Source organism: Cibotium barometz, chromosome 4, assembly GCF_041138505.1.
Source record: "Cibotium barometz isolate CiBa-2024 chromosome 4, ASM4113850v1, whole genome shotgun sequence".
Taxonomy (NCBI): Eukaryota; Viridiplantae; Streptophyta; class Polypodiopsida; order Cyatheales; family Cibotiaceae; genus Cibotium; species Cibotium barometz.
In genome coordinates this window covers 39,251,912-39,268,722 of record NC_141049.1, presented here as the reverse complement: position 1 = coordinate 39,268,722, position 16,811 = coordinate 39,251,912, and the positions used below count along the sequence as shown (strand labels likewise).

At 36.1% G+C, this 16,811-nt stretch overlaps 1 protein-coding gene across 1 annotated transcript; it reads right to left on the bottom strand.

The window, feature by feature from the left end:
• Positions 1 to 420: 420 nt before the first annotated feature.
• LOC147639242 (uncharacterized) lies at positions 421 to 2,689 on the bottom strand. The gene is made up of 7 exons (XM_086783004.1): positions 2,556 to 2,689; positions 1,718 to 1,826; positions 1,475 to 1,569; positions 1,232 to 1,343; positions 1,013 to 1,137; positions 842 to 912; positions 421 to 733 (listed from the first exon to the last, which is right to left on the bottom strand). The coding sequence occupies exons 1-7, from the start codon at positions 2,592 to 2,594 to the stop codon at positions 685 to 687; spliced, it is 600 nt and encodes a 199-aa protein (XP_086639130.1). The 5' UTR covers positions 2,595 to 2,689; the 3' UTR covers positions 421 to 684.
• Between the last annotated feature and the right edge of the window lie 14,122 nt (positions 2,690 to 16,811).

Genomic DNA, 16,811 nt, shown 5'->3' with positions numbered 1-16,811 from the left:
TACAGTCTGCATTTCCAGTGTGCGCGCAGTACCACTTATAGTAGCCTTGTGCACCCATTGCAGACTTTCTCCTTCATCATTTCCTGTGTGTACAGCTCCTTTTGTTACACAGAGTAATATACAGTACAAGCGTGTGACAGAATCATGGTACTTTCTATAGACGCTTTCATATCCTAATCTTGTCATCTTTCATCAATCCCCAACTTTCCTACATCATTAGATTCTAAATCATTACCCACCTTATCATAATATACATTAATAATTTATTGTACAACTCCTTTGCTTGCTCCAAATACATGTGATGACAGCTTGGATTGTATTGCAGAGCTGGTTGGATTAGTCGAGACAAACAAATATAGTGGAGAATATTTAACTTCTTAAAGAAAATGATATTATTATCCTACAAAAGGTGGTGGCTTCAACACTACACAACATTATATTAATAATTATCGTATTTACAAAAAAAAAGGTAGGATTCAAAGTCCTTCATATAATCAACAACATGGCAACATAAACTACGTAATTACGTGATTGAACCACCCTAATTAAGTGATGCTCACAACGATGGCCAAAAAAAACAACACTAACAAGAGGGGGTATCATCTTCTTCTTATATTACAACAAAAGCTCTGACTAGCAGTCCTTTTAATTCCCGAAATGCGCATGTCGGGCAAGCTCGCCATGCTAATCAGCTGTAGGAGCCCCCTTTAGCACATTCTCCACGTAGAATTTCCTGGAAAAATGCCATAAAAACGATATTACAGAGTGTTTGATATACAAAGATTTCCTCTTAATAACCAGCATAACCTAGTTTCAGCGTAGCGTAAGAGTAATTAAAGACCTTGCATCCAAATCATCCGCTGGTCTCTCATGCTGAGTCCAGCATGGCAGCCCCTTGAACAAACGCATTGCCTGCATACATTAACAAATTAGTCAAAAATTAATTAAACCCAGAAACAACGCAATCCTTTAGCCTTTACAAGCTACGTAATTACGTAGTTAATCACTTTACCTTGACGTGATTATCTGTGTCTAGTGTAAACCGGTGATACATCCCGGGAGGTAAAACAACGAGGTCGCCCCTCTCAATACGAAAGCGTATCCACGTTTCGTCGTAATCACGGATGTCCCAGTAACCTAAGAGATTAAGGAGGCAATTAATAATGCAGCTGTAATAAACAGTAAATGCACGCTAATTATCCAAGAATTAGCAAGATGCATTAACACATACCTCCTCCTTCCAAGAGGAATCTGATTTCTTCATCTGCATGCAAATGCTCCGTGAAAAAGTGCTTAACGTTGGCGTCATAATCTAACATGTTCGGTGCCATTGTTACAACGTCCTGCTTTGAGAAGAAGAAGTTAAGATCAGCTTATAATAAGGTGTAATTTAGCAACTAAATATATTGTTGATTTATACACCTTGAATTATACAAAGCAAAAACCATAGGTTTAAATTATTAGATTATCTCACCCAGTAATTATAACCACGCTCCTTTTTAATCCTCTCCAGCATTTCATTGTTCTCCCAGTTATCAGCGTCAAGTCTCCATATTCTCATACCAAGGTCTGTCCAATAGGACAGTGCCACGTTTTAAGCATTTTGTCACCGAGTATAAAATATTAACGAGCCCTTCTCATTAATTAGCATGAAAAATTATTCTCATTAATTACCATGAAAAGCATGTAACAAATGAGCTGATTAATAAAGGATTACCATCCAGATGCTCACGAGCCACGGGCCTATTGGGAGTGTATTTGTGAGGGAGCTTAGGGTCCTCGTCGCATGGATTGAAGTACCAAGCTTCAACGATGGATACTGGAATCTGAAATTGCTCGATAAACACCAACATAATTCAACGTAGATTAACAATACTAAGGGCTGACCTATACCTTCACCTAGAATGTGATACATGCTTCGTTTAAATCCCCCTTCGAAAATTTCAAAGTATTTAAGGATAGAATAGGTTACGAAGCATTAATACATTATAAATAGTGAAGGTAAATTAATCGAACATGTATAATGAGAATTGGATTATCTCGTACAATAGATGATAGAAGTGAGAGTTGGTTTACTTATTGACATGAACGTGATTAAAGTGTTTATTATTCTTAGGTGATTAGATGAGAGAGAGAGAGAGAGAGAGAGAGAGAGAGAGAGAGAGAGAGAGAGAGAGAGAGAGAGAGAGAGAGGAACAAGCCTCACAAGCAAGCTTCTTAATATGTGATATAGTTAGCTTATTTGTTGGCATGACGGTAAATAGATTGCCCGTTAGAGAGAGAGACCTCAGAAGTAAGCTTCACAATGTCATGTGATACAAGCCATGAGGGTTGGTTTACTTATTGACATGAAGGCGATTAGATTGGGAGAGAGAGAGGAGGGAGGGGGAGGGGGGGGGGGGGCGGGGAAGGGAACAAACCTCACAAATAAGTTTCTCAATATGTGATACAAACCATGAGAGTTGGTTTATTGATTGAAATGAAGGTGATTAGAGTGTATATTAACCTTAGATTGTGTGTGTGTGTGAGAGAGAGAGAGAGAGAGAGGAACAAACCTCACAAGTAAGCTTAGAAGTGACATTCTCCATGGCCATAGTTAGGAAGTAGAGGGAGAAAGAGAGCCCAATGTATGATATAGCAAGGTGAGGAAGGGCTTTCTGCTGCAAGGCTCTCAAAATATACAAAAGTTGGTGCATTAGTAGATTGAATTGAAATGTGTGGGATGTGGGCACCTTAAAAAGACGTTGCAATGTGGTGTGAGTGTGTATGTGTGTGTGTGTGTGGGGGCAGGGGGGGAATCTCGGCGCTATAGCGTGATTCACGCGTGTAATCTTTCCCACACTTCCCATCATGCATGTGGTGCTCTCTTCTCCTTCCCCCATTTTAATTATTTCCTCTCTTTTTATTTCTCATCGCGCATGTGCCCCTTGCATACCTTCTATCCAATCATCATCTCACCACCCCGCATCATCCGCCCCAAACTACATTGCATTATTCTCAATTTTGTTTCTCTAATTTTATTACTCATGTTTCTGTCGACCATGCCATTTATACTTTACAATTTTTAATAATAATAATTATACCCCAGAAAACAGCCTGCTCTTGAGTCTTTAGTATTTACTAAAGTAACTCAGTTATCGTCTTTTTTTAAATAGTTGTTCTGTTAAAAGAGTACATTTGATTATTATTGGGGCTCATTCCACGAATCTTTGATTTAAGGTAGAGTTGATTATTAACTGTACTAAAAACCGAATAGTTTAATTTTATTCTCCTACAATTGATTAATTGTTTTCATTTCATGGAATAATGTGATCCATGTTTTTCTTCATAATATCTAGAAACAGGCGCTTGTCAAGGTTAGTAGTACAATAATTGACTGAATGATTAGTAAGTATTGAAAATATTAATGTATTTTTTTTTCAATGCTCAATTCTGAGCTGAGTATTTTTTTTATAAAAAAATCTCATCAACTAGGAATTTTAATGTATTATTGATTTTGGTTGGGTAGTATGATATATTATCCATTTTAATTTTTAATTTTGGGGAGGGGTTTATTTCTAGGTGCTCTTTTATTGCCACCTTTCTTGACTGCTCATTCCGAAGGAAACAAAAGCTTACACCAACAAATATCGTTTACTTTTTTTTTTCCTTTTTTCTTTTTGGGCCTCCATGTTCCTAAGCGCGCCATCACCTTCTCTCTCGAGTTTCCAACTCCTCAAGCAAACCACATCCTCTCAACCTCGTACTACTTTGATTCCCCCCTACCTCTCCACCACCATGCCTCCAATTTCAAAACAGAATTTAAATACTACTTCCTCATAAGATTTTTTTTTGGAAACAATAAGTGTTTATATTTATATTAACAAAGCAAAAGCTTCCATTTACAACAAGTCCTTTTTACATCCATTCTCCTCTCAATCTATAGTACTTCTTTATAAGAAAATATTCATGCCAATGGTGTTGAAGTCCCATGCCAGAGGTGCTAGGTTCAAAACCTGCTGGCTGTTGACGGCAACATGGAAAGCACACACACATGAGCACAAAAGACCCCCCCAATATATATATATATTCAACCAAAAACACCCCCAAGAAAGCACATTGTTGCCAAAGAAGTTGTAGCCCTTTCCAAGCCCTCATATCTTGGAAAATGACCTACCATGGGCCATTCATGGCCGTCATAGATGACTCTCAAATTTAGCTTGAATGGCTCATCTTAAACCTCCATTTCTATCTTAAACCCAAAAATGGCTCTATCTTAAACTTCTATTTCTATGCGAAGAGATGAAAGGTCATAGGGTAAATTTCACGTGAAGGGCTTATCTTAAACCTCCATTTCTATGTAAAGGGCTTATCTTAAACCTTCATTTCTATGTGAAGAGATTGGAAGGTCGTAGGGTAAATTTCATTTGAAGGGCTTATCTTAAGCCTCCATTTCTATGTGACGAGATAGGGTAAATTTGTCACTCTTAGCACACTTAAGGACAAGGCCTTCTAGAGCTAGCTTTTCTTTATCAATTTCAAGTTTAAGCCACATATTTATCATCACAATGTTGTGATATATAACTTTCATGAAAATTTCGAACAATTTGACTCCTGCAACAACCCGATGTCTAGGAGGAGCCAAAGAGAGCAGCCTATTTGGAGTAAGAGAGCATGAGAGAACTAGATTAAAACAGCTTTCCTTGTCCATCATAATAGGACACGTCCCTTTACAAGGAGGGTCAATGCTAGAGAACAATGAGACATGCCCTCTTAATGGAACATCTATCCTACTACTATTTTTTTCAAAGCTTAGCCTGTCTCTTGTTTTTTGTATACTAGCATCAAATAAATAATTTATCAAGTTTTCACTATTTGTACATTAATCCAATCAACAAAATTCCTTTTTGAGTTCGTATCAATGGATGGTTTTGAAATTTCAATTTGCCCTAGGTTGAGCGGATGTGAACATTGGCTCCGAGGCAAATGATACAAGCAAGAGCAATAACAATGATGGTGGTGGATGCCAACTGGAAGTTGATCGGTTGGACGGATCTTTGCTTTAGCCCCTAGGGATAAGGCTGGCTTCACTCTCACCATATTAACCCCAAAGTATTGATCTCCACTTTGCACCTCCCTAGTCAAAGTCAAGTGTTCACAAATTACTTAGCATATGTCATAGACTTTAGAGAGTAAATCAATTTGCTTTATTAGCATTTGACCCAATTTAAGAGGTGGACCTTTGGAAACTAAGATGTGAATGTAGCTAGGGACCATAGGGTGCGTTATGAACCGTTACCGTAAGGCTATGTCTACATCAAAAACAAGTGCCGATGTATCCATCCTGTACCGCACTTTTATTACAGTGATAGCTCCACGCATGAATCAAGTGAAAAAAGGCCTAATGCCATTATTATTATTATTGAGAAAGCCTAAAAGTTTTTAAAGGATTTTCGTGTTAAATATTAATCAGCCCACAAGATTGAGAAACGAAGGCCAATAATTAGCTGCGCTTATGGGGAACAAAAGGCAATCCCTCGTTGTTACCATAGTCCATCAAAGGTTTGTTGAATGATGGCTCATCAATATAATAATCAGGCTTAAGCTTTTGATTATTCTTATTATTTTTGTAAAATAAATAAATAAATAAATAAGTGTAGGCTGCCCGACCACTTCAATCCCACTATGGAAAAGTCTAGAGTCTAAAGCAAACCAATTATCCATGCTCTTAGCATCTCATGATGCATTCTTGACCATTTCACATACACAAACATTCTTTGGCCAGTTTTCCCAAAATGTATATGTACAAATCAATTATTGCATCTAAGGTGCCTCCCATCCTAACTTGGTTAACACTATGAAGGCCAAACATTATGTGGATTCTTAACTTCCAACTTTCACTTGGAGCATCTCCACATGTGGAATTTCCATGCTCTGAGAATGGAGCATTGAAGAGCATGGAGGTACTTGAAAAGCTATATCTAATTTGGACTTGTTGAGATAACATTATTAAATGCTAGTGCTTGAGGCAACAATATAAACGCTTTCTTGGTGGGCATCACTTTCTTGGGTTTTCCCCACCTCTAAGAGTCGCATAGTATGCATCCTCTTACTAATCTAGGCTTTCCTTGGAAAGCTGCAAATAGTTGTGTTTCCACGAGCAACCATGTGACTACTTTCGTTATCTTTCCAAAAATAAGAAGATCATAGTTCTAAGCCTAATTCGAAGTGGAGAAAAACCACCCCCAATCACCCTCCAAAGAAATCTTGCTAGGAAAGGGAGGGAATGGATTTGAAAAAGGAAAGAAACATAGCTAGAAAAAGGAAAGGTCAAAAAAGACGAAGTGAAAACGCATCAAAAAGAAAAAGAGAAAAATGTGGATAACATTCAAGAAAACCCACTTAGACTTTAAGACACCCTCTTAAACGTTTCTTGCAATCTCCATTCTTGGAGCATGAAAGAGGCTACGTGTGGTTACTCTTTCATGCTCCTTTGTTCCTCCAAAGATCAAGAAAGTTGTTGGCTACACATGTGTAAGCACATCTACTAATTCATGCATCTTTCTCCCATCTCGAGAGAAACGATGTGCACATTTCTCCCATTTCTCTTGGTCTTTCTCGCATCTTGGGAGATATGATGTAGTTAAGACGGTACATGTATATAAACTCCTACAAGCCTAGGGTAGGGCTACAAACCCCTCAAGTGGCTCCTAAAGTACCATCCTATAGCTTAGTTATTATTAAATGAAAGATCACACAAGGACATTTAATACATACAATCATTATACATTCACATTACTAGTTTTTGACATAGAGGATTAATTAGTTTTGCAAATAAAACCTAACTCTACCAAAATCAACATAATTATGCTATAAGATGCATATTTTACTAACAAATAGTTCCTAGCTTTGGGTGTGTTAGCCAAGGACCTCTTATCCCACACATTATGAATATTCCATCTAGGATGTTAAGCAACGCTACAAGAGATGGGCTCATTTGCAACATTTTTTTAACACTTTCATGGTACCAATTAACGAAACAGTGCTATAAGCACACTGATGTAATTATTGATATAAGTGCTAATATAAGGCATATATCATTGTTGGGAAAAATGGTTATTTAGTATTCATGTTGGTTTAGGTGAGCCTCCTAAAATTTCTTAAGGTCTCTAGCACTACATCAAAACTTGAGAGCTCTATCTCTCCATTGCTCCTCATTACAAATTTGACTCTTTGTCCTCATCATAGTGCATGCTCCATCTTCTTCTTGAAGCAAAGGTATGTTTTCAATGTAGCTCTCTAGCTGATGATGTTACTCTCTTGTTTAATGATCATTTTCTTATTCTTCTTCCATGTTTGTTTTAGGGTCTTTTACATAAAACTCTATAACTCATAAGTCTCTACTCCTCATGCACATCATATTCTTCTTTTGTGGATAACCTTTCCATCTTATTTATAGGGTCTTATTGAACATATCAAGCTAGCCTCTTTCCATATCAATCCAACCCCTTTAGCTCATCTCTAGTAAGATTTTAGTAGTTATTTTCTTTTTATTTTCCCCTATATGGTCCACTCATACGTAGCATTATGTATGAGCATAAAGCTTATAAATAAAAAGTGTACACATAAACTTATGCTTTAAAGCTCCTTCTTAAAGTGCTTATGCAAAAGCATAAAGTGGATGCACAAAAGCTTATGCAAAAGCTTTATGCTCATGTATAACAACCTTATGCATATGATTCAATTCTTTTACTTTTCCTTTTAGTAACTTCTTTTTCTTTTCTTGGCTTATCATCTTACTTTTTCTTTACATTTATAGGGTCACTCTCAAGCATATCAATATACCCTCTCCCCATATAAGCTGACCTCTGTAGTACTTATTCTACACTCCTTATCACCTTGACCTGCATTGGGGCTTATAAAATTTTCTCTTAAATTGTAAGTGCCTATACATCAAAGCTTATGCATAATAGTCTATGTATAAGCCTAAAGTATTTTGCATCATATAGGCTTATGCATAATCATATATACTTAAGAGCTTATGTATAAAGCTTTTATATGGAACTCTCTATGTATTAAAATTATGCATAAGAGCTTGTACATAGGTCTTTATGCATGAAACCCTATGTATAAGAGCTTATGACACACTTATGAAAAAAACATATTGTGTCAATCATCATTGCAATAACCGTTGTATCCCGAGGAATTCACCTAAAAATACATCAGGAGGGATATATTACTTTAAAAAAGTTACAGAATTACATTTATTGAAGAGGGGTTTTTAACCAATTTTGAAAAAATAATGCAAGTTTATGAAGAAAAAGGGATTATTTTATTCACAAAAGTATGTAAGTGTAAGGGTTTTTTAAATACTCCTTGAACGCACATGATACATAGGATTTCTGCACAATGCACCGTTCGAGCGTTGTAGTGGACACACCACAGTATTCATCATAGTGGACAATAGCCATTGTGTAATAATTTGCAACAGCTATTACGATGCTTATTGTAATGATCTGTTAAAAGCATTTACATGATCATGGCGATCATAGCATTGAATATTACAACGATGTAGTAATTATTTTTTTGGGTAGAATGGAACAGCCTCTGGCTATAGCTATCTGTTCCACTTTTCCTAGGTTGGTTCATGACACATTTTGATGTTGCCAAGTTACACTGCTCAAGAAACAAAAGGTAATTCATATTAAAGGGGACTTAAAGCTAAGACTTAATAATATATCTTTTATTTTAAAAAGAATTTACAAAATGCTATTGATGGTGGTGCAACACCTGTGAAAGGGATAGGCATCTACAAATTTAATCTCGTCCCCTCTTCATCCTTGGGAACCCCTCATCATCCTCTAGTCCTTCTTCATCTCCTATATCCTCCTAGTTGGTACATGTAAAAAAACAAATTAGGAAAAACATACCCACAAGTTTAGGCTCTCATGCATATGTGTGATTGATAATACTTATTAATTATAAGGTTTTCACAATTCAAAGTGATGCCCTACTTCTCAAGCCTTTCGAAAATATCTTGAGTTGTGTGGTGCAGCACATAGTTGCACTCAACATAATTGATTGTAACAATTTTAAATATCAAGCATAAATAGAATAACAATTTCTCAAGACACAAGATTAGGTCCAATTTATCCCCACACAAGAGTGAGCCCATGATATCTCTTGGTGTAAAATATATTTCTTGAGATAGTTTTTGGGGCTCAAAATAGTATGCTTTACAAATATGTCAACTTCTTCAAGAATAGCTTGCTTCAAAAGTAGCTTACTTTAAAAATAGCTTGCTTGAGCATGCAAGCTAGACTACTTCAAAAATATATGTGAATATAAAACCATATAATGATGTACATATCTTGAAGAATTAAATATGCACAAGGGAGCTTTCACATGCCCCAAATATTAGATACATTGTCAATAAATATGGATGGTGCCAAAATGAATTAATGGCACTTATAGTCATAAAACTAAATAATATTTATCGACACTCAAAATCGGTCATCTCCAATGCCCTTAAGTTTGTAGTAATGCTCTTTATAACAAGAAGAGAAATCTTGATGAAACTAAACTAGTATACATGTGGGAGATCAAGCATTTGTTTGCTACCAGTAAAAGGTAAAGCAAAGCCATTTCTCAGGGCAACTACAAGCCAAAGGTAGAACTGGCATAGTCTTCTAGCAAGGATAATGAGACGAGCTTGGTAAAAAGCCTAAGAAGAAAGGAAAATGCAACTTTATAGAAGCCAAACCATTATATAAATGAATGTAGAAAAAGGCTAAAGAAGTAGAAGAATAAAGAGTCTGGCATGGATGTGACTGATGCATCAACTCCAAGTGTTAAAAACAAGGAGTCAACAAACTATATACAAGATGATTGGGCATTCATTATGAACTATAGTTATGACCATTCTGTTCATGATGTATGTTAGTGATAGATTAGCATGTCTTGTATTTTGATAGTGGTTCTAGAAAGCAAATTACTTCTCAGCATCATTTTATTTTCATCCTTTTAGACTACTCCTCAAGGAGGCACAATAGTCATGTGCAAACAACTCCTCGTATCCAATGAAATGACTTGGTAAGGTTGTGCTCACTTTTACAAATTGTGGAACAATCACTCTCTTAAAAGCCTTATTTGTTCCCAAGCCTAAAAAATAATTTGTTATATATCTCTACCATTACTAGGGCATGCCTAGTGTGGTCAGATTTGTTGATGGCTGGTATACAATTCATGGCTGGAGTGATGGAGACATCACTATGGTATCCGCCAGTCTAAGCCATGGGCTTTATAGAGAGATTAACATATACGCTTGTTCAATTTACTGTAATGTGTGTAATAAGTGTTTTGGATCTATGGCATGCTCTCTTTGGCCACTTGAATTTTGGCATTTTGTTATGCCAGAGTCTCCAAAGCTTGAGGATATAGTGATGTATATGGTCCTATGAGGACACCATCAAACTAGGGGATATCTCTACTTTGTGACTTTTATTGATGACTATTCTAGGCACCCTTGGGTGTAGATCTGTTGAAAGCAAAATCAGAGGTTTTTATTTACTTTAGACACTAAGTGGTTTCTATGGCTAAAAATTTGTATGCATGTAAAGTTGGCACACTTTATACAAATTAAGGTGGGGAGTATATATCAAAGGAACTTCATCCATATATGGCTGAAAGAGGTATAAACATCAATGCATGGTGTCTTTATAAACCTCAACAAAATGGCATGGTTGAAAGGAAGACCGTATCTCTCATAGAGATGGCATCTTGCATGGTTAAACGCTAGGATTTGCCTCATGTTTTTTGGTTGGTAGTTATGTGTGCCACTTATGGTTAAAGGCTAGGTAGTTATGTGTGCCACTTATGGTTAAAGGCTAGGATTTGCCTCATGTTTTTTGGTTGGTAGTTATGTGTGCCACTTATGTGCTAAACAGATGCCCCCACCAAGGCCTTACGGGCAATTACCCCTCATATGTCTTCGAATGATAGGGAGCCTTCTATGGCTCATTTGTGTGTTTTTGGTTATCTTGCTAATGCTTTCCCTCCAGCATATGTACACACTCTTATGAGGGTGTTTAAGTAACCTTATCATGTCACTTTGCTTATTCTCATCAATCTGCTTTGAATGTTGTGATTCTCTTTATCTCTCCTTGGTTTTTGTATCTATGTGTGTATGTGACTACCTTTGCCTCCACTCTAGCAAAAGATTTAAGGTGTAAGTCAACATGCTCTTTTCCCCTTGCTTGCATGTTTACACACACTTGCATGCTTCCAAGTCAGAGAACCACACTTACACACATTTGCATGCTTCCAAGTCAAAAAACCATAGTAAAGTGTAATTTTTCATGCTCTTTTCCCCAATTGCATGCTCCCAAGTCATAAAGCCTAAGGTAGGGGGTAAAGAGACTAGTTGTGGGTATGTTACCCAAGTTCAAACAAGAAACACTCCTGCTACTAATGGTATTAAAACATCAAAGCCCCAAATTTCCCTTCACATGGTTGATTCTCTAACATGCACAACTCACTTTGCATAATCATCCACACGCAAGTCAAAGCCTTATAGTCATGGTTGGCACATTATTACATCCAGCCCCATAAATCTAACATCTTGCATTCATGTTGCATTAACATTACTCTTTTTTGAATGTGATTAACTCAAGTTAATCATGCCATGATTTTCCCTTTATTGGTTTATCATGTCCACCTAGAACACATTGAACATCACATATATAGTGCACCCATGTCTACCAACACTCCTTGAGTACACCTTTAGTAGAAAAACCACCAAATTAGAAATATTCATGCATGGGATCATCTCAATATTCATGCCCTAACACTAGCTTTCACGAAAACATTGCAGTTACGTTTTCTCTCATTATTAGCTCACACATAATGATATACACCTATGAGCATGTGAATGTCACCAAAACCATAAAATTAAAGCGAGGGAATTACATGTGACTAACTCAAGACATTATGACTAGTTCCACTAGTTTTTCACATTATGACTAATTCCATTATGACTAAGTCCACTAGTTTGACCCATTAACAAAATGCACATATTTAGTCACCCCTTCCTCATTAGTGGCACTAAAAACCACCATTATTAAGCACTTGTCAACAACATAAAAATAAATATGTGATTTTATCCACAACAACCGCAAAAAAACCAAAATGGTACCTTAATAGAAGTTAGAGAACATGGTAGCACCCCTACCAAACTATGTTATGCTAACCATAATTGGGTTTTTTGTTTACAAGATTTCTCCCAAGAAAGTTGGAGAGACCTCAGAGTCCAAGTATATGCCACCAAATCCACCAATATCTGAAGAAAAGCTCAAATCCACACCCACTAAGAGTAGAAGGCAAAGCAAAAAGCAGAAGCGAATCAAGTCATAAAAGAGGAGCTCAAATCCATAACCACTAAGAGCAAAAGGCAAAGTAGAAAGAAGAAGCAGACCTAGTCAAATAAGTTAACACATTTGTGTTAAAACCCTTAGATCTCTCTAGATAATTGTTATGCATAAACGAGCATGAATCAGGCATAAACTCATCCACCCAACCACCCCCGAGCCCAAAGGATACACACATGTGAATTATAATGAAGTATATCATACCTTTACCTTGATGTCCCATACCATCAAGAGGTATAACTCCAATCCAGTAGCATGTAACTATAGTGTGAAATGGTAGCTATAGTGTGAAATGGTAGGTGAGTAGTTATGATCCTTTACACAAGAGAACATAACATAACCTGGCCTCAAGATAACAACAAGAGACCATAGCCTAAGCCCCCCTTGAGTCTGCCCCATGCCCCTATTATATAGGAGGGCCCTCAAGTGACTCTTGACTCTCCATCTCCCATGTGTGACCCTTGGATGCCTGAGCCTAACCTTAACCTTAAGGTTAGTCCTAACCCATGCTCCACTAGAGCTTGTTCCCATGCTCACAAGCCTAATGTGGGTTAGCCTCCTAGTATATGCACACATATTGTGCATATAAAATACTTCCCCTCTCTCAAAACATTGCACTCTTACAAAATGAAAAGAAGGAGAACTGCGCTGAACAATCTCAACCGACTCCCAAGTCGAATCCTCTATTTTCCTATCTTTCCACCTAATTTTAACCTCAGGGATTAGTCAAGTTCAAAGTTTTCTTTCCCTGAATTCAAGTAACTTATCAGGTTCTTGTGGAACAGAGGATAATTATTTGACTTCAACGAATTCTTGAGGAGTAACTATATTATCCTCACCTCCCAGTTTCCTTTTCAATCAAATGGACCACAATATCTAGGAGATAAATTCGAGCATTTTCCTTTTGAAAAAGTCTAAAAATCTTTAGGAACTTTTAAATAAACCAACGCTCCACGTTCAAAAGACCAAATTGAGCGTCCTCTATCAGCATAAAACCGTGCCCTATCCTGAGCACCTGTGGTAGAATCTCGAGCTTCGGTCAGAATTTCCTGCATATCACGCAAGAAATCCCTCGATGCATCAAGCTTGATGTCCTTAAGACCGACATCAATAGGTGCCCTAGGTTGATACCCATACATAAGCATGAACGGACTAAAACCAATAGCCATATGTTTAAAACTGTTATAGGCAAATTCCATCATTGGAAGATATTTTTCCCAATTTGATGCTTTTCTAGAGACATATGCATGAAGCATATCCTCTAAAATCTGATTCATATGCTCTGTTTGCCCATCAAACTATGGATGATCAGAGGAATTGATACCAAAAGTAGTTTCCTCGTTGTAAACCATTCGAAATAAAGTAGGAAAACATGGCATTATAATAGCAGGAACTAGGTATTCATCGACGGCCCGATGTACCCCACATCTGCTCATGGAATTATCGACGTCCCGAGTTACCCATATCAACATAGAGAGTCATCAACGTCTCGATGAGTCACATATGTCCATCCGTAAGCCATCAGGTTAATTGTATAAATCACCTAAAGTACGAAAGTAGAGAAAGAAATGCCAACAAAGGAAAAATCCAAATTTCCTTAATCCGAACACAACAAGATAAACTCGTTGAACTCTAACGAAAGAGATTTCAACAAGTGAAAATGCCGACGAGATTACACTCATCAATACATGTAGGCTATAGATAAAAGAAGTTTATCTAGAGAATGCCCACACAATAACTTTAAATGAATTCAGAAAATGAGATTGTCTTTGAATGTTGAGGTCAACATGCTAAGTGATGTAAGCAAAGCAACAATCTTGACCCCAAATTATCCCATAAGATAATATATGTGAGGGATCGCTAGCGTCCCATACCACCATGATACCACCCATACATACCTTATTAATTTGAAACTCCCTAATATGCCGTCTAGGAAATATGAATAAAATCCTATATAAAAGGAATAAGATGGCCTTACCCTAGACTTTCACATACTAAAACCTGTCTCTATATTCCTAAGACCATATCAAGGAATAACTCTTTCCGAGTACATCATTAGAAAAGAATTTTGAATTATTGGCACCTTTCTATTTTAATAACTACCCAATAAACACACTAAAGCTAGGGTAGAAAAGTAACTCACCTAGATACATAAACAACTAGGTATCCAAGTTGGAATATGTACAAAAGTACAAGCAATATACTCCAAAATTAAGTGCAAAAAAACGAAGGCAAATGCTACCTTCAAAGCACATGATATTATCCAAAAGATCAAAAGATCCTTATAAAACCATGGATAAAAGCATAGAAGCTCCTCAAATCCATGAAAACCATAGTTGATCTAAAAATTAATGCATGCCATCTAATGGTCATTAATCATACCAAAAGAAGCATTAAAATTGGTGGCCAACTCATCAATCCGAAGTATATGAACATGGTGTCGTTCAAGCAAAACTCCAAAGTAAGCAAGTGAAACACGTGTGTAACAATCAATAAAAAACCCCTAGACACAAGTGATCTAGGCAAAACCTGATGAGTCCATATAAAACTTGGGAAACATCCAATAAAATCCACCAAAATAAATTGATCAACTAACCCATGATAGAATTTTTCTTAGGCTTAGGAAATTAAGCATAGACCACACTTAAAAAAGTGTAAAATAAATTATCATGAAAAAGTGTCAAAGGTGAGACACACTTTGAACACAGATTCTAGCCATCATTGAAGAAATTAAGGAACATGTCCAAAAAGAATGGCTAAACAAAGGTAAAAAACCATGAATATATCGTTCACAATTAATCTAAACAGAAATATCTACTAATACGAGGTATAATCGTATTAATAATATGCAAATAACTCGCATCTATCTAATGTCAGCACGAGAAAACGTACTTCGATATTAAATAACCCCAAAAATATTAAATTCTTTAAAAAAAAGAATTATCATGAATTTTTCCTAATTTAATAGGGCCTCAAAATATGATAATTTTGAATTCCACCAAACCTATCTTATGGCATTCCAAACCTATATTTTTTCAAAAAAATTTCAGCAAATAAATTTGCTAAAATACCATTGATATTTTATAAATACAAATTTTTCAGGATTTCTAAAAATAACTTTTAGAAAATTCCTAATTTTTCGTGAGAATCCCATCATTCACGAAATTTCCAATTCCGCCCGACAATTCTCAAATCCAACGAGAAATTTTAATTTTAATGTATTTTTTAATTTTTTGGATAAAAAATATATTTTTAAAGGAATTTGAATGGTCACGGGTGCCCGAATGGACACACCACACGCCAATCACCAACTCCACATTTTCCAGAAAATTTAAAATAACCTTTGTCTAATTTTTCATTGATTTTTAAAAAAAAATTAAAAGTTTTAATTTATTCTGAACATATTTAAAATATGAACGATCAAAAAATTTTGGAATCCCAATGGTTTTCCTGGAATACAGAAAGCCAACAGTTTCATGAAAATGAAAAGACAAAAAAAAATCGGAATGTGAAAGGTCAAAAGTTTCTGGAATCCAAAAGGTCAAAAGCTTTTTCGGAATTTGGAAAGCCAAAAGGTTTTCTGGGAATGTGGAAAGTCAAAAAACTCTAATAGAAAATTTAAGAAAAATCTAGAGATTTTTTTCTAAAATTTTATATTTTTTTCCTCTTTTTTTCGCTTTTTTCCAAGCTTTGAAAAGCTTTATTTTTTGGAATTAAAAAAACACTTTTTTTAAAAGAAATAAAATCTTTAATAAAGCTTAATTAAGCTTTAAGCAAAAGATTTTAAAAAAGTTTGGGGGGAGGGGGGGGGCAAGTTTCGCTCGCAGGCTGCAACGCAGTCCCCCCGGCATGCACGATTTGAAAAAAAATGAGGGGGACCTCTCTTCTCACACAAATCTCCTCTCCTTGCTACTCCAAACCATTCTATCCTTCTCTCCACCCCCTCCTTCTCTATTAAGAGAGGAGGATTAAGCAAAAATTAATTTGTTTAATCATAATTAAATATTAATTATGATTAATATTTAATTATGATTAATGTTCAATAAAAATGTCCCTATTAAGAGGCATTCACATGCGCGAGAGAAAAATAGAAGGAAAATTCAGAATTGAGAGACGAAGAGGGTCCCACACACACGGGAGAGCATTCCATGCATCAACATGCTGCCCCCTACTGCATTTCAGCAGAAAATTGGGAGAAATTTCATAGTATACCCGCGGAAAAACTCGCAAAAATGTATAAAAAATATATTTTTAACCATAAAAATGCTCAAAATATTTTTAAAAAATTAGAAACAAATTCTTAAAAATTATAGAAAATCAAGGAGTTCATTCTACCAAAAATTATCCATAATAAAATATGTGGTATTTTGGTAAGCATTTCCATTAATGCTTATTTTAAACCATAAA

What these genes read in the sequence shown, in the direction of transcription:
- LOC147639242 (XM_086783004.1), bottom strand. Translation starts at nt 2,594, where the DNA reads ATGGCCATGGAGAATGTCACTTCTAAGCTTACTTGTGAG. An exon ending in GGCTCGTGAGCATCTGGATG is followed by an intron (nt 1,570 to 1,717) that starts GTAATCCTTTAT and finishes CCTATTGGACAG; the next exon opens with ACCTTGGTATGAGAATATGG. An exon ending in AGCGTGGTTATAATTACTGG is followed by an intron (nt 1,344 to 1,474) that starts GTGAGATAATCT and finishes TTCTCAAAGCAG; the next exon opens with GACGTTGTAACAATGGCACC.